Raw genomic sequence first — 25,837 nt, forward strand, 5'->3', positions numbered from 1 at the left:
GGAAAAGTTAGGTCAGAGGAAGGCATAAGATATTAGGGTACGTTCTGGTACCTGGTAATATAGTGCAATACACTGAAGGGCATGGGGAGGCTAGAGACCCCATAAAGAAAACCAGCAGCCATGCGGATACATGAGGCAGGCCAGACCAGAAGCAAGGAGACAATTAGGAGGCACTGCATTATGCCAACTAAGTAATGATGGCCTAAAAAGCAGCGACAGATGAAAGCAGGATACAGAAGATACTTATCCTTGTTCCAGATACAAACTAAGGCGCATCTTCAGAACAAGTCTAAGAGATAGATGTTCCTATTTTTACACAAGAAGAAATTCAAGCTCTGAAGGATGTTACTTGCTCAAGATGACACAGCTAACAAGTGGAGGAGCAGGGATTCAAACCTCAGATCTTGCTCCTAGGCAGTATGATGAGCCAGTATCTCCAAATGCGTGTCCAATTATAAACCAACAGATCATGTTTTCACAATTAATTCTGGTCTGTTCAACTTAGAAATAATTCCAAAATAAAATTCCTCTTCCCATAGAGAAGCATAGCAAGCACAAAGGAAAATACTCTAGCAGTTTTAACATTGCATATCCTTAAGATTTTAATATTATTCCAAGCTGTGTACAATTTTAGTACATTCAAATTCTAAAGGTTATCTCTTTATCTTATAGGTATCTAATTACACATTCTCCAACTAAGAATTTTACATGGGCCACAAAGTTTGAAAGCAATCTTATTAGCCTACAAATCTTCACTGTCCTTATTCCTATAGTGCTGAGCATGTAAAAAAAAATCTTATTGATCTAAAAATAAAACCTGAATTTTAAAACATGCTTAAAATGACATCTGTAGTCTTCCTTAAGAGGTATAGGCTTAACTGGGGAATAGTCAATTTTTTTAAATTTATTTAACTACTATATGCATGTTATATGTACTTGCTTTATATGTATTATAAAGCATAATCCATATTTAGAAAACTTTGCAAAATACACACCTCTAATAATGAGTTTTAAAGCTAAATGAGCAAAATATTTCTCTCGTTTTTCTTTAGCAGCTCTGTGAATGGATTTTTTTTTTTTTTTTTTTTTTTTTTAGACAGAGTCTCACTCTGTCGCCTGGGCTGGTGTGCAGTGGCACGATCTTGGTTCACTGCAACCTCCGCCTCCTGGGTTCAAGCGATTCTCCTGCCTCAGCCTCCAAAGCAGCTGTGTGTGGCACCTACCACCACGTATTTTTAACAGAGACAGGGTTTCTCCATGTTGGGTAGGCTAGTCTCAAACTCCTCACCTCAAGTGATCCACCCGCCTCGGCCTCCCAAAATGCTGGGAATACAGACGTGAGCCACTGTTCCCAGCTGGATTCTAAGTTACTTAACTTAAAAAAAAAAATTGTCTAAGATCACAAACGATCAATTCCAGAAGAGATATACCTCACACAAAAATTAACCTACTAAATTGAACTAAATGAATATCAATACAAGCAACATGAGTAAGCCTTACATTTCATGTTTTTAAAGCTTACAAAGGAAGGGGTGTAACTAATTTATTCAACTCCAAAACTTTATTCTTATTACAGAATCAAAGCTTTTAGACATTAAGAGGAACAAGGGAGGGTCTGAACTATTTTAGGTTTAAAATCCCATCATCAGCGATATTAATTGCAGCCATAAATAAACTGCTGAGGCCAAATATACAACAGCATTCCTATAATCGCTGCCAAAAACACTGCATACATTCTCAAACATTGAGACAAAGGATGGCAGGCAGGTTTCAACTCTAATTGTTAAGTGGCTGCCTCCAACAGTATATTGAGACTGGGGAACAACGTGGGGCAGGTTTCAACTCTAATTGTTAAGTGGCTGCCTCCAACAGAATATTGAGACTGGGGAACAATGTGGGGCAGGTTTCAACTCTAATTGTTAAGTCGCTGCCTCCAACAGTATATTGAGACTGGGGAACAATGTGGGGCTTGATCTCAAAAAGAACTCAGATTATAAAAGCCTGCCATGGGCACAAGAATGTGGTACCTTGTACTACTCTTGGCTTCAGCATTAAGCTGACAAAGACTTCCTACTGCAATACTTTACTTTTGTTTCTATTATGAATACCGTATTTCACTGTTTCTCATCAAAAGCACCTGATGTCAATGTAACAAAATACACAAATCATGAGATTATTTTTTGCTATGTCTGACAAAATGAACAAGAAACCAACTACCAGTTTTCTAGATGCACTCATAAATGACTTCAGTTAAAATAACTAGAGTTACATTTTTTCAAATGCTCTTCTTCATCTGGAAAATTCAGTGTTATATATAAATGTTATATATATACACATACGTGTGTATATATATACTGTTTTAGGAGAAAACATTAGCATTTCAGCTTGATATTTTAAATGTCAATTATGCATATTTATTTGGAATAGTAAGATTTCCCGTAAGTGAAACATGTTATAGTTACCTATAAACATTCGGTTTTCACCATTCTATTTACAATTTGAATTATGTAATGCTTGCATACTGCAACCAATTGTTATAGAAAAGTCACATAAACAATATAAATCTGATGCCCAATCCTTTACAAATACGAAATTTCTTTCACTGGGTTTTCAAACTGTCAAGTATAAATAGGAAAAGGTCACCAATACTTAGGATGAGGCACTTTAACAATTACTCAAAAAGGTTAAGTATACAAAACTGTAAACCAAAACCCTGTGTATTAATCTTATCCTTAATTTCAGATGTGCTTAATCTGAGATGGTCTAAGTAAGGAGTGTTAAGATACAGACATCCTCACAGACCAGCTGACGTGCCCATATACAAATGAACTAAACTAATGACACTTGGGTTTCAGAAAGGGCCTCCTTCAACACTAAACCTTCTGTAGAACTTTTTCATAAGCAAGTATAAATATACTGCTCTCACAAAGGCAAATGGTATCTCTACCATATTCCTAGACAAAAATGCCCTCAAATGTTTACCTGAATCACAATTTTAGTCTTATGTACTCTTTAAATTAAAATTAAATCTACGAATACTTTTTTGATTACAATTTTAAGATAAAAAAGGTAATGAATATTTTACCAGCCTTTTGTAAGACCTTTTAAACATTTCTATTTGGGCACCTCATTTTCAACCTTAAAACATGTTCTCTGTATATTTACACTGCACGTTTTGGTAGTTCAGATAATATATACTTGATTAAAGGTAATCATTTCTTTTTTTTTTTTTTGAGATGGAGTTTTGCTCTTTGTTGCTCAGGCTGGGGCGCAATCTCGCAATCTCAGCTCACTGCAACCTCTGCCTCCTGGGTTCAGCTGATTCTCCTGTCTCAGCCTCCCAAGTAGCCTGGAATTACAGGCACCCGCCACCATGCCTGGCTAATTTTTGTATTTTTAGTAAAGACGAGGTTTCACCATGTTGGCCAGGCTGGTCTCGAACTCCTGACCTCAGGTGATTTGCCCGCCTCAGCCTCCCAAAGTACTGGGATTACAGGCATGAGCCATTGCACCTGGCCAATTCCTACTGTTTTCTGAATTCACTGTGCTGTATTTTTTTCCCCAACTGTCTGATTTCCACATTCTTCTATTAGTTTAAAAAAATTTTAAAAAAGGGCTGACTCAAATTTTAAAGTTTACCAGAAGAGATTAAAATCTTGGTATATACCAAGCACGAATTTGTGGACCCATTAGCTAAGTTTTAGGTAAGAGTAGCTAAATCTCATTAAACCTGTTTATTTCTTCTAATTTATAATTTGAGTCATTTCTATAGCTCAGATATCCAAATGTCCTTTAATAGAAATGCAAGTTAGTGCTGATTTAACATGGTTAGCTGTTCCAAGTTCACTTACCAAAATCACTTGCTATGAATGTGTGCACATGTACTCCTTAATTCCCTAAACCAGTTTATCCTTTTCTAAAGAAACTGGCTTTCAATTAATACACTACCAGACAGACATTTAACTCTCCTCTAAAATCAGAAGTTGACCAATTTTCAAATACATGGAAAGAGAAAATACTGATTTAGAATGACAAAAATTAAGCTTGGCAAAAGTAGTGACTTTTATTTACAATTGCATGTGTCAAGATTACAATGGAAACACTAGTGATACCATCTGAACAAAAGCAATGATTTATTGGTAATGGCAATGAATGAAACATTGACAGTCTCTGGCGAGAATCAAGCAATTATCCAGGAGCTGTAGATCTGATTGCAATATGGTTGTCCAGTATCTTTTGCACCTTAGTGGCTTTCTCCTTTTTTGCCAACTACCTAGAAAAACAAAAATAAATTTATATGTACATCCTATTGATTTTAAATATGCGTTATTAAAAAAAACTAATATAGTACTCAGTTTAAAACCTTGGTATTAATTTTTATCCTTGGATTTTTTCTGGCATGCAATGTATTTTCACTGTTGAAGCAAACTGTGACCTCTCCTCCCATCCCAGCCACAGGAATTACAAATAAAACACATGCAGGATATTTTTGGTTTCACACAGTTTTTTTGTTTTGTTTTTAAGTATAGCAACTTTTTAAAAACAAGGTTGAAAGTTTAGAGAAGTTAATTTTAAAAATGATCCTATATGAGTAAAACATATTTGACATACTATTTTTAGATAGTTAGAAATCAAATGTTGATCACAAAAGAATCTGGAATTAGAAGGGTATGCTAAACTCATGTCTTCATGCCCAACATAGCAAATTTCCAAACTTCCCCCCTCAATACATTGACATGCAATGAAAACAGATTAAAAGTGACTAACTTTTTCTGGTTTAAGAAAAAAACCCTGGTGTAAGAGTACTACTAAAAATGAAACGAATAAACCTTGTTTCTGTCAATGATTAGAAAAATCCTCTACTGGAGGGTTATAAAAAACATCCTGGTTGCTATATATGTGGCAGCATAAAAATGTGAAGAATAAAATTTGTTTTCTACCAACAAATCTAGAAAACAAATTCTGTGCAGGAGAGTTAGAAAATTATGTTCTAATTGACAAATTTACCTAAAACTTAACGTTTATCATTAGATAATGTATTCTTAGAGCAAAAATGCCTCTAAAGAAACCCACTTGCAAAATACTGAATGTGTATTTGCGTAGAAAGATTTCTGTGTACATTTATAAATTTAATTTTCATATTTTACACTGATTCTATTCTAAATGGCAGTATCTATACCAGCAAAACTCATAAAGGTCATCAGTACCTGTCTGGTCTAAAATATAACATAGCTGGGTCAACATCATTTATGAGAGACCTGAAAGCTTTCCACTGAAATCCCAATCACACAATCCTAGAAATGTTTTTCCCATCCTGAGAAAAATCACTTAAAATACCTTAAAAGAACTCCCCTTTGGTCCAAAGACACCATGTTAGAAAGCTCACAAGCTAGCAAGATGATAAAAAGGCAGTTTCATACAAGAGAATGTGGATAAGAGTAAGAATTTCAGGTTTTAAGAGCCACTAGAAGGGGAAGTGGCATTATCTCTATCACAAGTAAATTTTGTGCTGATAAACACTGACAGCATTATTCATCATTATATTACTTGGGAAACACAAAACACAAAGCTATTAGATTAAGCAAAAGAAAACAAAAACAAATAATATTAAAAATTAAACTTCTAGCAGATGTGATACAGAAGACACAAATCTGCATACTGTTTCACAGGCTGATAACTCTCAACTTGCCAATGTGTATTTTCTGTAAAAAAGAAGAAATTCAACATTCCAACATGGATTGTCATCCCAAACGTAAAGCTCTTTTATTCATTCTCAAGTCTTTATATTATACCTCAGACAAACCAAAATCTAGGTACATAAAAATTAGGTGTATATTTATTCAAATATTTTTTATTTATATTTATTCAAAGAGTCCATTGATCTTCTATATTAATATGTTAACCCAGCCTAACATTCAGTCCATAAGTCCTTCAACTGGTTTTGAGCTCACTTGGGAAAAGCGGAGGACACGCCCCAAGCAATCATCAAAAGGACTTTGGGGCTAATGTTCCAACGCGGAAAAGAAAACTAACACCCCTCAACTGACACGCAATCAATATATTAAACTAGCACAAATACAAAAGAACTTGATGCAACTGCTATATTTGATTTCCAAAAGAATTCTATAGTTCCTAGGAAATGAAATTTAAAGTTTAGAATGGATTAAAACATTCTTCAACAACTAATTAAATCTAAAACCACTTACAACAATTTAAGTTTATTGTGATTTTACGTCTCAAAATGTAGTACAAAATTAAATACAAAATGGTAGAAAGTAAAAAAAGTAAAAAGGCTAGTGAGCAACACGGTATGGTAATAAAATTAAAGCACCTAGTTGCAAGCCCAAAACGAAAGCTGAAACAAAATAAAAGGCCAATTGAGAAACACAACTAGGATGAGATCTGAAGAAAGAGATGGTTGAGGAAACCTAGGTAACAAGGCTGATCCAGATGATAGAAGCTGTAGAAATCTTGCACCAACAATGGCGAGAACATGGGAAGGGTGAGAGCAGACAGGTGCTAGATGAGCAGAGAAGCAAGGAGGGGAGTAGAGTAAGACAAGGTCAATCTTTATATTACTTCATTTTAAAATATCTTCTGTTTTTAGTTCATTTGAGTTGGATTAAAAAAGCTGAAAAATAAACAGACAGAAATGTTACAAAAACAGCTGATACGGTGAATGGCCAGTTTAGAAGTCTATTTTTATTACAGTGATAAAAATATTTTCACATGCACCTCATTTCCTAAGAAGCAGAAGCCCCTATAATTTTCTCATTTTTATTTTTATTAAATTTTAATTAAAAATTCTGTATTAAAATAAAGCAATCCATATAAAGAGCGTATTTCAGCACAAACATCTACTTCCAATTAAGATGGCAATGGCAAGTTTTTCATGCTGCAATACAAAAAATATATTGACAACAACACACAGCCAAAGTATAGATTATAATGTGTGCATGATGCCTATAAGAACCAAAAACAGAGAAGTAGAAGGGGTATTCTAGTCTGCCAAACCTTAAAAGTCTAACCTTAAAACCTGTAATAGCATGAAAGGTTGTCTAAGATTTCTATCAGCATTGGAGAGTCAACAGCATTACCTTAGCTTCTGTCATCTTAGTGACACAAGGAAGTCAGTGATATACTGAAAACTGAAATTGTCCAGAAACAGCTCACACAAGATAAAAATATAAACTGAAAATGCTAAACATTCGATCCACTTTATCATTCATTAAGCCATTTTATATAGCACCCTTCACTACACAGTGGTCATCATAATTTTCCTCCCTGTGCCTATAAAATATATGCCAAATCTATTTTGAAATTTTCAATTCTAGGCCGGGCACGGTGGCTCACGCCTGTAATTCCAGCACTTTAGGAGGCCGAGGTGGGCAGATCACAAAGTCAGGAGATCGAGATCATCCTGGCTAACACGATGAAACCCTGTCTCTACTAAAAATACAAAAAAATTAGCTGGGTGTGGTGGCAGGTGCCTGTAGTGCCAGCTGCTCCGGAGGCTGAAGCAGGAGAATGTCGTGAACCCAGGAGGCAGAGCTTGCAGTGAGCCCAGATCGCGCCACTGCACTCCAGCCTGGGCGACACGGCAAGACTCCGTCTCAAAAAAAAAAAAGAAATGTTCAATTCTAATTACTATGTATATACTAATTCAGACTGACCAAACAAGTAAGAGAAAAGACACACCATATGTGACTTTTCCTTGAATGAATCCTCCACCTTCCTAAGTTCATGTCCAGGTCCCTACTTCTCCATTCTATCAAGGGTGCCCATAGCTGTCTGTTGAACTGTCCAAATTCTACTCTCAAAACTTAGTTCAAGGCCCTCTTTCTTTACAAAGTATTCTCAGATTTTCCCAGTCATTGTAGGAGGAAAAGGAAAAGTCACTTAGCTGGTAACATCTGAGAATACTCTGTGGACAAAGAGACCCTTGCACTAAGCTTTGATTAATTTTGATTAACTTCCCCTATGTTTGTCCATCATCTACAAGAACACAGACTTGCTGTAGACCAGAGATCATGACTGAACAGTAGTCCCTCCTTATCCGTGCTTTCACCTTCTGCAGTTTCAACTGCCTATGGTGCAGTACAGTAAGATATTTTGAGACCATGAGAGAAAGAGCAAGCACGGGAGAGACCATATCCATGTTAACTTTTAACCACAGTATATTGTTGTAATTGCTCTATTTTATTATTAGTTGTTGTTGTTACTTTTTTTTTTTTTTTTTTTTGATATGGGGTTTTGCTCTGTTACCCAGGCTGGAGTATAGTGCATGATCCTAGCTTGCTGCAGCCTTGAACTCCAGGGTTCAAGTGATCTTCCCACCTCAGCCTCTCAAGTAGCTGGAACTACAGGTGTGCCCACCACCTTGCCTGGGTAATTGTGTGTGTATTCTTATAGAGATGGAGTCTTACTATGTTTATCAGGCTGGTCTTGAACTCCTGGGCTCAAGTGATATTCCCACCTCGGCCTCCCAAGTAGCTGGGACAACAGGTGCGCCCACCGCCTTGCATGGGTAATTTTTTTTTTTTTTTTAAATAGAGATGGAGTCTTCGTATGTTTGCCAGCTGGTCCTGAACTCCTGGACTTAAGTGATCTTCTTGCCTTGGCCTCCTGAAGTGATGGGATTACAGGAGTGAGCCACCATGCTCTGGCTTTGTTGTTCATCTCTTACTGTGCCTAATTTATACATTAAACATTAGCAGCGGTATGTATATATGTACAGATGCTCTTCGACTTCCGATAGGGTAATATATCCTGACTAAACCCATTGTAAAGACCAGGAGCAGTGACTCATACCTCTAATCCCAGTACTTTGGGAGACCGAGACAGGTGGTAAGGTCAGGAGTTGGAGACCAGCCTGACCAACATGGTGAAACCCCATCTCTACTAAAATTACAAAAATCAGCCAGGTGTGGTGGCAGGCACCTGTAATCCTAGCTACTCCAGAGGCTGAGGCAGTAGAATCACCTGAATCCAGGAGGCGGAGGTTGCAGTGAGCTAAGACCACACCATTGCGCTACAGCCTGGGTGACAAGAGTCAAACTCCATCTCAAAAAAATAAAAATAAGTAAACTCATTGTAAGTTGAAAATATTGTAAGTCAAAAACGCAAAACTGCCCCACACTTAAGAGAATGGTTTCTACTGAATGCATATCAATTTTGCACTACTGTAAACTTGAACCATATTTTGGGAACTGTCTGTATAGGAAAATACACAGTATGTATAGGGTTTGTTAGTGTCTGTGGTTCCAGGCATCCACTGGGGGGGTCTAAGAACATATTCCTCCCCACCAACCCCCCAATGGGTAAGGAGAGACTACTGTACTAGCATCGTACTATAAGGACAAAACATACCATATCACACATCTATTATTTTCTTCAACGAGAACCAAACTCAATTATAATTTTTAATAAGCAACTCGATCTGTACAAGGACTAAGCTGGCCAGTTTCAGTCACATGTAAACCCTCTTTTTTTTTTTAAACTACATTGAAGTTGTTGCTTCGTACAATATAAAAACAATGAAATACTAGCTCACTTTTAAAGAATAACCCTAAAAGACAATGAGTGACTACAGTACAAATGTCATTCAGAAATATTACAAGAAAATGTAATATTTTGCCTTTTAGACTCTCATGCTCTTCACAAGTATCCAGGGGAGTTTTCCAGGGGCTATATGATGTGTGACAAGAAAGCTGATTAAATGCAGAAGCAGATATGAGAAGGAAAGGATGCTTATAGGCTCGTAAATAGAGAAGCCCGGGCAACATAGTGAGACCCTGTCCCCACACAAAAATAAAACATTAGCTGAGTGTGGTGGTGCTCGCCTGTAGTCCCAGCTACTCAGGAGGCTGAGGCTGGAGGATCATTTGAGCCCAGGAGTTTGAGGTTGCAGTAAGCCATAACTGTGCCTCTGCACTGCAGCATGGGAGACAGAACAAAACCCTGTCTCAAAAAAAAAAAACAAAACAAAAAAACCCACGAAATTCTAAATTAATATTCTTCTTCTTACCAAATTGGTTTTTTAGAAAATATGCTTATTTTTTATTTAAAAATATTTGTTAACATGTGTTCATTATTTACAAGTATTTTTTATATTTCCCAGTTTTAACTTCTAAATGGCAAATATCAGATAAATATAGCCCACATAAACAAAAGTTCTTTTTGGCCTTCCATAGTATTTAATAATATAAAGAGGTCCCAAGTCCAAAAAGCTTGAGAACTACTACCGCATAATAATTTAAAGTTAAAAAAAAATTAAATGAATAAATGGCTGTTACAAAACAAGCACAGATACTCTTGAGCAAAAAAGGTCTAATACCTTTGCTATCCTAAAGACTGCCCCCAAAAAGGTAGTTTGACAGTCAGAAAAGAGAAAATACTAGGCTAGAAGGGATGTAAGGGGGATGTTAAACACGAAGTGGAGGCAGATGGTTAGATGAATAATTATTCATGCAAATTAGAGAAACTTTAACCGATTGGCTAGCTGGTAAGAAGATGAACAAGATAGAATGGTGGTTATTTACAGAAAAAAATGAAAATCAAATAGCATAAACTGAGGTGAGAAACAGGAAACTAGAGCCAAATAAATGATATGAGAAAACAGTAAGATTTATAGTAATAGATCTTATAAAAAACTAAGCTAAGAACAAACCACACAAGGCACACTTAAAGCCAAGTCCAATGATACCTAATTCAAAAAGGCAAAGCAGGCAGCCAAGACGTCTTTGTTGCTCACGCATTTTCCCAATAAAACATATTTCATATCGTAAAAATGTAGATGCTTAATCTCTGCTTCCTCTGATACATAATACATATGTGAAACATCCAGACATGACAGCTCTAAGTACATAATTATTCCTGCGGTCCCCAAAACGTAATCACGCTATGAGACAGGAAAACAGTAACTGGACAACAACCAGTTAAAATACCTATTGTCCAGGTTTGCAATTTGGTAAAAACAGCATACAATTTTGTAAGATCATCCTCTGTTATGCAATCTAATACATTTTTCTATAAGTGAATTAAAGTCAGATCTGTAGATGCCACCAAAAAGAGTAAGAGTGTTCAAGATGTTCTCCATCTTCAATTCCACAACAGGGGTCTCTTGGGAGCCTCTTCATCTAGGAATTGCCAGGCCTAAGGAAACTCTTCCTCAAGCTCTAGACTGCCTGCCAGATGCAATCATTAGAGACAGTGGGATGCCTATGTATTCTGTGCTGCCACATTTAAACTGAATATATAGCAACTAACACTCTGTACTGATAAAGCTCTCAGTAGCACTTTGATGATCTGTGGTTGTATATTTAAGAGTGACCTTAGGGAACTGTTGCCCATTAGAAGTTGTTCCAGCGACGTACAAAAGGAATTAATTTGGATTAACAAAGGTCCCACGTACCCTATTAATTCTTTACAAACCTTGTAACTGTGTCTTTTCAAAAGAAAATTATATGCACACACATAAAGATATATAAAAATACTTCAGAAAACTTGCCTATTTACCATTATTTGATGAAATGTGCTATTTCAGCATACAAACATGGTTTGGAAAGTTAACATGTCAGTGTATTAAAACTCAGTCCATTATTTTTTAAATAAAATTATTCAAGCAATTTAAAACTTCATCAGAAATAATCACCAGAATCTTAGTATCAACTAAGTTCTTTAATTCTCACAACTGCTTTCAAATAATTTTACTTTCATTTTTCCATTATTACTAACCACTTTCTATAACCCAACTATTATTTTTACCCTTATGTTGATGTCATTCATTAAAAGACTTTATCAGTTAAGACATCATTTTTTATTAAAGATTACTTTGTTGGATATCTAAAAATATAGTTAGGAGAACTTTCTATCCTAGTTCAGCCTTGTAAAATTTTATGACATGATGTGATTTTGAATTATTTGGTTAAAAGAAAGTATGACAGTTGAGATACATGAAACTATTCCATTAAAATTATATTTTTACTATCCCTAAGTATCGTTTAAGCAAACTTACTCGTTTGAAGTCATTCATATTTGTTGCCTGGACTGGAGTACCAATAAAAGTAAAATATGAAATTCTTGTTGTTTCCTCTTCACCTTGATTCGACTGAACAAATATCTACCAAAAAAGTTTACATTTATAATTACAATCCTTCTTCACAAACATGCTTTAAGTTTAATCAATTTCCTTAAATTACTAATAAAAATATTCTCCATTCTTTGTAAAAATTAACCTAGGCTGGGTGTGGTGGCTCATGCCTGTAATCCCAGCACTTTGGGAGGCTGAGGCGGACGGATCACCTGAGGTCAGGAGTTCGAGAACAGCCTGGCCACCATGGCAAAACCCCATTTCTACTAAAAATACAAAAAGAAATAACTGGGCGTGGTGACTGGCACCTGTAATCCCAGCTACTAGGGAAGCTGGGGCAGGAGAATCGCTTGAATCTGGGAGGTGCAGGTTGCGGTGAGCCGAGATCATGCCACTGCACTGCAGTCCAGGCAACAAGAGCAAAACTCTGGCTTAAAAAAAAAATTAATCTAAATGATATAATACTAAGACTAGTACTCCTAACAGGACTATTAATTATAAAGCTGTTTGCCCTGCTATTCTTTCTCCAGAGATGCCATGGCAAGACACCAATCTATACAAGCTCATGATAATTTGGTGTGATAGTATGGTGGAGTCGTCATTAAATTCTTTTTTTTTTTTTTTTTTTTTGAGATGGAGTCTCACTCTGTTGCCCAGGCTGGAATGCAATGGCACGATCTCGACTCACTGCAACCTCTACCTCCCAGGTTCAAACCATTCTCCAGCCTCAGCCTCCCGAGTAGCCAACCACCACGCCCAGCAAATTTTTTTTTTTTTTTTAAGAGACAGAGTCTTGCTCTGTTGCCCCGGCCGGGGTGCAGCGGCACCGTCTCGACTCGCCGCTACCTCCACCTCTCAGGTTCAAGCAAGTCTCCTGCCTCAGCTTCCTGAGGAGCTAGGACTACAGGCAAACGCCGCCATGCCTGGCTTTTTTTTTTTTGTATTTTAGTAGAGACAGGGTTTCACCGTGTTGCCCAGGGTGGTCTCGAATTTCTGAGCTCAGGCAATCTGCCTGCCCCAGCCTCCCAAAGTGCTGGGATTACAGGCGTTAGCCACCGCGTCCAGCAATTAAATTCTTTACAGAGAATGTTGAAAGGGTATTAAGATTTAACAATTACAATGGGACAGACTAACATTGGAAATTTTATTAAAATTATAGTTTTTCACTGCGAATAAAACTGAAGTTATATTCTTTCCGATATTCCTGTATCCATTCTATTTCCTAGAGCATTAAAAGAAAAAGTAGTATTGGGAATCAGCTCCTAAAATAATACTATGCACCTCACATTTTTTTTTTAAGCTTGACTCTATATTTAAAAACTCCCCTCAGCATGTTAAAAACTAAAAGCTTTACTCATTGATCCTTTGTCATACATTGGATTTTTAAAATTTGCTCCATTTCTAAAAACACAATATTCTAGGTGCTGTCTACTTTAAAATATTGCACCTATCTCTTTTTTGAGACAAGGTCTCATTGTTACCTAGGCTGGTCTTGAACTCTTCAGTGCAAGTGATGCCCCTGCCTCAGCATCCCAAGAAGCTGGGACTACCAGCATACCACCATGCCCAATTAAAAATTGCCTCTCATGATTTAAACAACATACTTCTTTCATTCTGAGATGCCACTCATTGGTCAGTTTTCATTGTTTTCAAAGGCAGCCATATATTATTTCAAGAAAATATTTGATAACGAGTATACTAAGTTTAATATAACCATTTTCTTTGATTTCATTTGAATAGGATATTTCTAATACTTAAAACTCAACTTGATTATAATTCTTTTTTTTTTTTTTTTTTTTGTGACCCAGGCTGGAGTGCAACAACACAACTGTGGCTCCCTGAAGCCTCAATCTCCCAGGCTCAAGTGATCCTCCAGAGTAGCTGGGACTATAGGCGCACCACCACGCCCAGCTACTTTTTGTATTTTTTGCAGAGATCGGGTTTCACCATGTTGCCCAGGCTGGTCTCAAAATCATAGGCTCAAGCCATCTGCCCATCTTAGCCTCTCAAAATGCTGGGATTACAGGAGTGAGCCACTACATCCAGCCTGGGCGATGTACTACTTCATACTACTACTAGGTATATTCTGTGAAACTCTCAAAAACATTCTTAAATGAACACATACTTTAGCATTCTTCTAATTTACAAAAATAGAATTATTCCATCACAACAAACAAATTGTACCAGTTTGGCATGACATTCTCAGTGGCTCTGTGCTGGTTCCTACTTTCTTTTTCTAAATATTCTACTATTCTTTTCTCACTGTCCTACCTATTCCTCTAAATGACTGTAGGTAAGAAGCGTGAGCTGGGTTTCAATGCTAAATTTTTAAAAAGCAATTAATAACTGCTAAAAAGTAGGTGATTCTTATGAGTAGCACTTTAATAATGACATCTAATATACATCACTTAAAATCACCTCAAGCACTAGTCAATCTTCAGAAAGGCTGGGTGTAGTGGCTGAAGCCTATAAACCCAGCACTTTGGGAGGCTGAGGTGGGAGGACTGCTTGAGCCCAGGAGTTTGAGACCAGCCTGGGCCACACAGGGAGACTTCATCTCTACAAAAATAAAAAATTAGCTGGGTGTGGTGGCATGTGCCTGCGGTTGCAACTGCTTGGGAGGCTGAGGGAGGATCACCTGAGCCCAGTAGGTCAGGGCTATACTGAACCAAGGTTGTGCCACTGTACTCCAGCCTGGGCAACAAAGCAAGAACCTGCCTCAAAGGAAGAAAAAATTCAGATATACTTTAGGTCATCTTATAAAATGTAATATTATCTTTTTAAAAAGTCATTTTTAAGGCAGGTGCAGTGGTGCATGCCTGTAATCCCAGCATCTCAGGAGGCTGAGGTGGGAAGATTATTTGAGCCCAAGAGTTCAAGTCAGCCTGGGCAACACAGCAAGACTCCATCTCAAAAAATATATATAAAAGTCATTTTTACTAATATCATGACCACTACACTTTCAAGAAAAGTAAACAGGATTTTACAAACGCATCACTACTTATTACCAGGTATAAAGAATAAAGCACAAATATCTTCAGTTTTAGTATCAAGTTGTAGAATAAATTACTAGCAAAAGTTACCATATACATATAAAATAACTGACAAAAACCCACAAATATTCAAAAATCAATCTGTCCTTCCTCTTTAGGGTACATAAATTAAAAAGAAGAAAATTTATTCTATTATACATTTTACTCATTTCAAACTGAGTGGATAAATACCACTTTAAAGAATCACTTAGACTCACCTAGGATACTGAAAATAGTGTTGTTACTCACAAACCTATTAAATACATATGGATGAAATACTACTTACAGTTACACTGTTAACATTCTGAAACTTAACATAACGAAGTGGAACAATGCCATCTTCTTTAATATCATCCTCTGTCAGTTCCAGAGCTTGAGTTGGTTCACTTCGTTCTGCCTCTTCAAAATCCATAGATCGGGGCAGGTTGATAAAAATTTTTACATATTTAGGGCCTTGACCTATAAAATGGTAGAATAAAATGAAATGTTGAAAAACCTCAAATATACTATACTCCCTTTACCACAACACTCACACTACACACAGACACACACAAATCAATATACATATACTTCAAATAACTCCATTATTAGAACTTGTACAAAAGTCTGAGTATTCAGGCAGCCAATCCTTTAGTTTCCAATACACGTTTACTGTTCCTTCTCGGCCTAGCTAACACTGTGGTAAATATTAGGAATGTAAGATTAAAACAAACACATACACATAGAGCAAGTCCCTGCCCCCAACTACAAAAGACATGCTACGATAAACAAAATACCACAGGAGAGGAGGTACAAGGAAGGTGACAACGGATTCTGACAATATATGCAGGTTAACAAAAAGCTTCATAAAATAGCATTTGAACTAGATCTTATAGTTGCCAATAGTTGGTACATTTAGTTATTTAGGAGGAGAGCCTTATCAGTGACAACATTTAACCAAAAGAAAATTAATAAAAATTGACAAATTTCATTTTAGGGATTAGATTAGGATGTGCTAAGTGGTAAAGTCCCACGTATAGAATGCCTTAATCCCTTTAACTTCAAGGAACAATTTAACACCCATATTTTGTGGCTGAAGAAGGAAAAGTAAGACTCATTTCTGCAGCATTTGCTTATAGAAATACTTTGTAATTTCAGAGTAAAAGTACAATTTTATTACTAAAAAATTATTAACATAAAAATTTAGCAGAATAAGAAAATGCTATCTTCTAAATAAGGCCTTGGCTATTTCTTCCAATCAATCAAAAAAATATCAAACCCTAGTCTCCATTCCCCATTACCCCTCAGAAAAAGCTTAACAGAAAAAGAAGAAATGGGGGGGAAAAGGAAAATTCTTTATTTTAGAAGAGAAATCCTAAGTCTGCGCAATAATATTTACATGCATCGATATAAAAAATATGACACTATGAATAGGGCACAAACAGGAATATCTGGAGCCTCAGTTTTCTGACTTAAAAGGGGTTTGAAATAAATCTTTCAGTTTTGATTCTAAAACATGGCTGCTCAGAATCTACAGTTTTAGAACAGTTGGAAAAACATATTCAGCACTTCTCAGATTAAAAGGAAACAAATGTTAAAATAAAAAAGTATAAAAATAACTAAGTTCTCTTTCTTTCACACTTTTAGTACCTCATAATCTCACATTATTTACCCATTCATTTATATCTTACTTTGTTCCAAAACAAGCCAGGCGCAGTGCTCACACCTGTAATCTTAGCACTCTGTGAGGCCAAGGTGGGTGGATCACCTGAGGTCAGTAGTTCAAGAACAGCCTGGCCAACAGTTGGTGAAATCCTGTACTAAAAATACAAAAATTAGTCAGGCGTGGTGGTGCCTGCCTATAGTCCCAGTCCCAGCTACCCAGGAGGCACAGGTGGGAGAATTGCTTGAACCCAGGAGGCAGAGGTTACAGCAAGCTAAGATTGCATCACCAAACTGCAGCTTGGGCAACAGGACCAGACTGTCTCCAAAAAAAAAAAAACTACCTCTACTTAATAAAAAGTTTTAATTTTATGCTAACAGTTCTACAAAGCAGGAAGTTAGTTTAAAGAAAAGCTATCCTTTACTCACCATTATCTGGTCCTTGAAATTTCATGGAATAAAGCTTAACAGGTTGATTGAATGCCACAGTAATAAGTAGCTGTGGAGAAAAGAGTTTCATTTTAAAAGGGCTCTTGTACACCTTGAGTACACAAACTACCGCAGTAGGATGAAAATAACAGGCAAGAAAAAAAAAAAACCTAATTCATCGAACAAAACCAACGTAACATGAAAAATCAGCAAGTTGAAAGTCACTTGATTAGATAACATTTGAGAAATACCACCATCAGTTATTTATGTAAGGGAATACAAGAAAAAAATTCATCAAGTAAATACTAAAACTATGCATAGGAATGTTAAGGTCTTGTGAGCTATAAAGTGGCAAGCAACCTGCTTTCTAACAAATCAAACAAAAATCGCAAATTAAAATTTAAACTATTCATTTTAGCATACAGCTCTAGGATGGTTTGTCAAGTATCTATTCACATAACTTGACGATTTAGAGGCAATACACAGGTTACGCAAAGACTAGCCCTGAAATGGACTCTGATCCCAAACTTAAGAGAATAGGGCTCTTACAGCTCCGAGGTAACCTCCAAACTTCCATCCTACATTTACTTGACTGACTGAATCTGGAAGGCCACATAAGGGAAGAGGAATATGAAACACTGTCAGAAAGCCTATCTCTCTGAAACTCTTCTGGATCATTTGCACAATCTTCTTTCCAGCCAAAAGTGCGTTGGATGTAAGTACCTATGTTTCTACCCTGGAAAGATTTCCTGGGTAGGAAAATCTCAGGAAGCCTGAGCCAGTCCTGCTGATTAGCATTCTCACATTATTTTTAGGGCACCATTTTACAAGAAACACAATGTGAATGACACTCTCAAAGTTGTAAAATATGGTGGCTCTGGGGTTACAGCATAGAAAAGATGGGGTTTGGATTTATGATTCCAGAATCATGTTGTGGTTTATCTGCCTGAGAAAATAACTAGGTTATTCCCTTTAGTTACACCAATACTTTTTATACTCAACCCATAATAGGGTATCAAAAAATAATAAGCATGACATGATTAGGGAACTGAACTGTAGGTGAAGAGCAGAAGAGATGAGAAAGCTTAAAGCAGATCAAGTCAGCCTCTTCCTAAAGCCAGTGAAGAGTCATTTCACTCTGGTAAGGAAGGGAAACATGCAGATTTATATTTTAGAAAAATAACTTTTGTTATCATATAGAAGATGAACCAGAATGGGCCAAATCAGAGACAATGGAAGAGAAAGTAAACTGAGGAAAATAGCCAAAAAGTTAAAAAGCTTGATCAAGGAGGTAACACCCAACTTACTCTGTGATAAGGGCAAGGCAGGGAAGCATAGGGAATATAATACAGGTTTCTATCTAGGAGAAAGGAGTTAGCCACATGGAGAGGGCTCATCTCATTAGTCTCTATTTCTCAGATACAAATTCATCTGGGTGGGAAGAAGGTATGGAAGTCAGGTCAAGGATGAACAAAAGGACCAAACAGTGGTAACAGCTCAATTCTGCAGTGGGTCTCATCCAAGAGTTCAGCAATTTTTCTTAGTGCACCTAAGTTCTTTTATGTGGCAGCCCACATACAAGATCAGAGAAAGGAGGTGGGTATGTATGGTTAAAAAACAAAAGTCAAAGATACTGAAAGCTACAGAAATGAAAGGAAGAAGTGATCATCTGGGAAGGAGAGACAAAAGCCACAAGATGGGAACAAGATAAAGAAACAAGAGCAGGCATAAATAGTGATAATCCCCACAAGCTTAACTTCAGCCCTTAATTACCTGTTCATCACAGTCAGATTCCAAGAAGGTCGTGTCTTTTCGTAAACAGTTGTCAAATCCATGCTCATCACTTTCATTAAGACATTCACAACCAGCTTTGTTAATAAAAGGCATTAAATCCATCTGAAAAAAAAATTAAATCAAGATTTTAGGCAACATATTTGGATTAGGTATAAAAATGTTAATAAAACAATTTAAATCTGTGATTCTCTTTAGGCAATTTTAAAGAAAACACTTTTAAAACAGTTCACAAAACTTTTACAGTAGTCCTTTTATTTGCATTTCTGACTGAGATCTACCATCAATTATTAAAGCCAAATCTAGGCTTAGCCTACTTATTAATGTATCAGAAATTATGTCTTTAACACTAAGATTATAAAATGTTGACTTATACTTTAAAAACTAAGTGTTTTACAGAAGAAAATATGCAAATTAAAATATCTGTAAGATCCAATAAAAGCCTATTTCCCTCCTAGTGGCCAAGGACTCTTTCTATCTATGAAGATGTCTGATTTAAGATGAGTAGCAAATAAGGACTTACAGTTTTTATCATGAAAAATTTCAAACAGACAAAAATATAATAACGTAGTGAATCCCATGTATCCACCACCTCCAGCTATAATCATCATCAACTCAAGGCCACTCTTGCCTCATCTTTAACCCCCAACTACATCCTAACTCTCCTCCTGATTATTTTGAAAAAAAAAAAAAAAAAAAAAATCTTTTCATTTCATTCATGAACATTTCAGTGTGAATTTCTAAGCAATAAGAAGTTAAAAAAAAACACACACACATTCTCAATATCATTATCACAATCAATAATTCCTTAACACCATCAAATCAGTGGTCAAATTTCCTCAACTGTCTCAAAAATATTTTACAGTTGAACTGTTACACTCAAAGATTTAAAAAAAAGCATATGCCAAAGAAAAAGGCCTGGTACGATGGCTCATGCCTCTAATCCCAGCACTTTGGGAGGCTGAGGTGGGTGGACACCTTGAGCTTAGGAGTTCAAGACCAGCCCGGGCAACACAGTGAGACCTTGTCTTTAAAAAATTAGCTGGGTGCATTGGCATGTGCCTTTAGTTCCAGCTAATTAGGAGGCTGAACTGGGAGGATGGCTTGAGATCAGGAAATCAAGGCTGCAGTGAACTGAAATTGAGCCACTGTACTCCAGCCCAGGCGGCAGAGCGAGACCCTGTCTCAAAAATCAAACAAACAAAAAGTATAAACATTATATTTGGAGGCCAGGTGGGGGTGGCTCACCCCTGTAATCCCAGCATTTTAGGAGGTCGAGGCGGGCAAATCGCCTGAGGTCAGGAGTTTGAGACCAGCTTGGCCAACATGGTGAAACTCTGTCTCTACTAAAAAGACAAAAATTAGCCAGGCATGGTGGCAGGCACCTGTAATCTCAGCTACTTGGGAAGCTGAGGCAGGAGAACTTCTTCAACCTGGGAGGTGGAGGTTGCAGTGAGCCAAGATCGTACCACTGCACTCCAGCCTGGGCAACAGAGCAAGATTCCATCTCCAAAAAAAAAAAATATATATATAAAATAAATTATATTTGGTTCATATGTCTCTGAAACCTCTTTTAATCTAGTCATTTAGCTTATAGATTTCTCAATACTTTGGATTTTACTGTTTGCTTCCCTGTGATGTCAGTCAGCACATGTCCATCTCTGTATACTGTAAACTAACACTTCCATACCTCCCACACAACGTCTGAGTTGTGTTAACAGCAGTTGGTCATGCTTGTCCTGTTTCTGACCTTAGTAGGAATGCTTCCAGTGTCCCCTTATTAAGATTTTACTGAATGCTTTAGGAATAAAGGGGTATTTAAATTTGTCAAATGCCTTTTCTGCATATTTGGAGATCATGATTTTTTTCCATAGGTCTACTAACGTCACAGATTAAGTAAACTTCCTAACATAAACATCTCTTACATGCTTTAAAAAAACTCAATTTTGTTTTTTTTTCTTTTTTTTTTTTTTTTTTTTGAGACAGTCTCACTCTGTCGCCCAGGCTGGAGTACAGTGGTGCAATCTTGGCTCACTGAAACCTCCACCTCCTGGGTTCAAGTGATTCTCCTACTTCAGTCTCCTGAGTAGCTGGGATTACAGGCATGTGCCACCACGTCTGGCTAATCTCTGTATTTTTAGTAGAGTTGGGGTTTCACGTTGGCCAGGTTGGTCTCCAACTCCTGGCCTCAAGTGATCTGCCCACCTCAGCCTCCCAAAGCGCTGGGATTACAGGTGTGAGCCACCACACCCAGCCCATGATGATATTATTGAATTTTGTTTACTAACACTTTATTTTAAAGTTTTACACCAATATTCATAATTGAAACTGGTCTGTGGCCTTCTTTTTTGGTGCACACTTTGTCAAATTATCAGATCAATGTCATAGTTCAAAAATAGATTCAGAAGTTTTCTTTTTACTTAAGATCTGAAGTAGTTCCAGTAACACCAGATTACCTGATCTTTATAAGGATTTGGCAACATTTACCTGTAAAGTCATAGAAGTCTTTACGGAAGAAATCTTTACGACTATTTCTTCTATTTCTCTATGGTGCTGGTCTATTCAGGTGTTCTGCTTCTAGTAGAGTTGATTTTGGTAAAAGTGTATTTTTCTAGAAAAGTATCCATTTCATCTAAACAAGGATTACTTTTCAAGTCTATCAAGTATTATAGATGAGTCACATGTTCACCTCTCTATCGCAAAGGGCTTTCATTACGTTTTTTAAAGAGAAGATACTAATACATACATACGTAATTCTGAAAGACTGAAGAAAACTTTCTATGTCAAGTAAATATGAAAATGGTAATAATCATTAGTATAGACCTCTAGTTATATATAAAACAGCCTAAATGCTTTCAAAGCTAAAATGTTATAGTAAATGTATTACTCAGAGTAACGTATAGCCAATTTAAAAGATGGCGAGGGAAGAAAGAAGGGCCACAGAGCACAGTTTTACTATAGCAGAATTATTCGGAGCATTATGAACATTTGCCTTAAAAGGGCAGTTTTGACAAAATCTTTTAAACGTTTTTGTCTTCCGTCCTATCTATATGTCACTTCAATATGATATCTAGGATTAAGACAACATTACAGTCAGACTTGCAATACCGAAATGATAAAAATACTAGGTGGGTAAATTCTTCTCAATAGTTTTTATTTTTATTTATTGTGGGGCACACAAAACATATATATGTGTGTGTGTGTGTGTGTGTGTGTGTGTGTGTGTGTTTTGCAACAAAGTCTCCCTCTGCTGCCCAGGCTGGAGTTGCAGTGGTGCAATCTCGGCTCAATGCAACCTCCGCCTCCTGCGATTCTCCTGCTTCAGCCTCTGAGTTGCTGGGACTACAGCAGTGTGCCACCACATCCTGGCTAATTTTTGTGTTTTTGGTAGAGACAGGGTTTCTGATGTTGGCCAGGCTGGTCTTGAACTCCTGACCTCAGGTTATCCGCCCACCTTGGCCTCCCAAAGTGCTGGGATTACAGGTGTGAGCCACTGCGTGCCCAGCTCACAAAACATATTTAAAGGGCTGCATTAAAGTATTTTGTTATACAATATACAACACTGTCTGGGACAAACTGGCATTATTACACTGCATATTTGACATAACTGGAAACTGACACATTCTGAAAACCTGCAATGAGAAATAAATGTCGTTACCTTTATAATCAACATGCCAATCATGGGAAAAACATCAGGTAAATCCAGAATATGCAACTGTCTCTAAAACAGATATCCTAGCTGGGCACGGTGGCTCACACATGTAATCCTAGCACTTTGGGAGGCTGAGGCAGGTGGATCACCTGAGGTCAGGAGTTTGAGATCAGCCCGGCCAACACGGTGAAACCCCCCTCTACTAAAAATACAAAAATTAGCCAGCTGTGGTGGCGCATGCCTGTAATCCCAGCTACTTGGGAGCCTGAGGCAGGAGAACTGCTTCAACTGGATGGCGGAGCCGGGGCCAAAGGGGCGGCAGAGGTTGTAGATAGAGCCACTTCACTCCAGCCTGGGCAAAAGTGTGAAACTCCATCTCAAAAAAAAAAAAAAAAAATTTAAATAAAACAGATAGCCTAGACCCATGCTATTCAATATGATACTCATTAGCCACAAGAGGCAATTTAAAATTAAATTAATTAAAATTAGATAAAATTAAATATTCAGTCCCTCAGTTGCACTAGTCATATAAGAAAATGTTCAATAGAAAAGTGCGCCTACTGGCCACCATATGACTAGACTGGCGCTGGTTTAGACTTCCAAAACGGGAAACCATGACAAAAAAACGCAGAGAAAAGTTTCTAGACCAAAGAATATTAATTAGGACAACTTAAATGCAATGCATCATCCTTGATTTGACCCTAAATGGTAGAAAACAGCCATAAAGAATATTTTGGGGATAACTAAGAAAATTTGAATGTAGAATAATTAGAAATACTGTATCAATATTAAATTTCTTGGAGTTATAATGGTATCACGGTTATATACGATTACCAATTTTAAATACTGAATAACCCTGTAAGACCTAAATAAATAGTTCAAAACTTTAATGTCTTGATTGACACCTGACAGAAAAAAAGGGACATTTAAAAAAACAGCTTTTCATATTTCATCCATAACATTTGCACAAAAACTGAGTTTTTATTTCTTAAAACTTCATTTTTTCCTGTCTATTTCCTATCTGAGGCCAAAACACTCATACCACAGCTGATGTGTAAAGGAGTAAGCCTGCAGCTAGGCAACAAGACTGTTGTGCCCCTAAGACTTTTTAATGCAAACACCCTTAGTAATAAAGGGAAAAAATACAAAGACATAAACACAATGGTTTACAAGTTAAATGATTTCCAAAACTGTCCAAAAGATGTAACAACCCTGACATAAACGATATGTTCATACTTCCTAATTGGACATTACAATTTCAAATTACAGGTGTATTTTAAATAAACAGTAATTGTACCTGCCTAAATCAATGCTGGTATCACATTACTGATGCTTTCTGACACCCTTCCAATCTCCCACTACACACACATACACAAAGAATCTCTCATTTTTATTGGACTATAGCATCTCTTCATTTGGCATGATATAGAGAGGACTTGTAGCTCCATGACACAGATCTGTTTTAATATGCCTGTTATACCTTGTTTAAGATATTAGCTTTGGCTGGGCGCAGTGGCTCATGCCTGTAATCCCAACACTTTGGGAGGCCAAGGCGGATGGGTCACCTCAGGTCAAGAGTTCGAGACCAGCCTGGCCAACATGGTGAAACCTTGTCTCTACTAAAAATACAAAAATTAGCCAGGCATGGTAGCGGATGCCTGTAATCTCAGCTACTGGGGAGGCTGAGGCCGGAGAACGGCTTGAACCCTGGAGGCGGAGGTTGCAGTAAGCTGAGATCGTGCCACTGCACTCCAGCCTGAGTGACTCTGCCCCAAAACAAAATAAAAAAAAAATAGCTTTAACTGAGGTAACTTTTTAAAAAAATTCATTCCTTGATATGCCAGTGCAGTAACTTTATAAACAGAGAAATTAAAAACTATATATATCTCTTAGTATGTAGGATTTACCTATTTGTATAAAAAAAATCTAATACCACGAAATGCTGTTTCCAAAGTTTGCTTCCTTCTTGAATAGCTCTTAAATTAAAAATGCTGAATTCTAACTATTCACACCCTGTAGTTTCCACACACTATCCTTTAGATTCTTAGTCTTTATGTTGCTATTTGGAATAAGTTACTCTTAAAACCTAGAATAATACATGTGATACTAAAGTCAAATTTGATTCTAAAACGAAATCAGTAACTAGACTTTTTTTAAAAAAAGAGTGCCAGAAAAGAGGGCATACATTTAAAATGTAAAACCACAGGAAGTGAGTGGCAGCAAAAGGAGTTCAATATATAATGGCCATAATTAAAACTTGTAAGTCATTTTACATAACTGTCAAAAAGTGAAAAAAAAATTTCCAATGCATACTTCATTTTTGGAGAAAAAAGAGTATAAAGCTAGTATTTTTAAATGGCTATTAAAATAGTTCAGAAAGCAGATTAAGAAAACGTGGCAAAGAAAATTAGGAGGAATTTAGGAAAAGCGGTTTATGATACAGGCTTAACACACAGATGTACATACAGACAAAACTCAATAGTCAGCTAATAAATTTAATTTGAAAGCTCTTATTTAAAAGCATTCTAAACCAATAAGAGATAGAACATGAAAACATAGTTATATTTCATTTTAACCAAATAATGACATGTACAAGATATTATATATTATGATTTCACTTTTCAGTCTACATACATAGCCTTTTGGAATATCTGTGTCTTCACCGCTTCCAGGGTCATTTTCTAAGTGCTGCTTGATTTTTTCTTCTAATCCCACAGCATCTGCTCCTTGATATTGATCAATTCTCACTTTGTTTCGAAAAAACAAAAATGTAGGTGTTGCTGATATATTGTTGGTGGCAGCTGTTCCCTAGAATTGGCAAGTTGGACAGTGTTATGAATTAAATCTTAAACCACTTTGAATATTCATTCTACACCTTTATGGAAGTTAAATATCATAAGCATAAACTAAAAACATGTAAAATACTGCAATTTTGTTATTTAAGGACAAAACAGACCTGTTCCTAAGAGAGTTCCCCTTTGGGCATAGCTATATTACCTTTACACACACAATAAAGAACATTCCCTACACTTTTATCATTTTTACTGTTAAATACATCATCTAGTAGAAAAATTAGCTTCCAATGCAGAAATTCTGCTTTACACCAGACAGGTCTTTCATAATTACATTATTTCTCAAAAAGAATAACCAAGAAGGGTACTGATAAAGTCAACACAAACCACTGCCACTAGAAAAAAGTGC

The 25,837-nt window shown here is 36.7% G+C and overlaps 1 protein-coding gene across 3 annotated transcripts in view; it reads right to left on the minus strand.

The window, feature by feature from the left end:
• Positions 1–573: 573 nt before the first annotated feature.
• The window catches only part of TXNL1 (thioredoxin like 1), a 39,021-nt gene continuing 13,757 nt past the window's right edge, over positions 574–25,837 (minus strand). The window contains exons 3-9 of one of the 3 annotated variants that reach the window (XM_010364268.2): positions 25,271–25,444; positions 18,967–19,089; positions 17,194–17,263; positions 15,410–15,582; positions 12,017–12,121; positions 5,660–5,702; positions 574–4,273 (exon numbers count right to left, since the gene is read on the minus strand). In XM_010364268.2, coding sequence (XP_010362570.1) covers positions 5,664–5,702; positions 12,017–12,121; positions 15,410–15,582; positions 17,194–17,263; positions 18,967–19,089; positions 25,271–25,444 — 684 coding nt within the window. In that variant the 3' untranslated portion in view covers positions 574–4,273; positions 5,660–5,663. Of the gene's footprint in view, positions 4,274–5,659; positions 5,703–5,732; positions 6,632–12,016; positions 12,122–15,409; positions 15,583–17,193; positions 17,264–18,966; positions 19,090–25,270; positions 25,445–25,837 lie in introns of those variants that run through there. The other 2 variants (XM_010364269.1, XM_010364270.2) reach the window with 2 other exon arrangements.

Source organism: Rhinopithecus roxellana, chromosome 21 (assembly GCF_007565055.1).
Source record: "Rhinopithecus roxellana isolate Shanxi Qingling chromosome 21, ASM756505v1, whole genome shotgun sequence".
NCBI lineage: Eukaryota > Metazoa > Chordata > Mammalia > Primates > Cercopithecidae > Rhinopithecus > Rhinopithecus roxellana.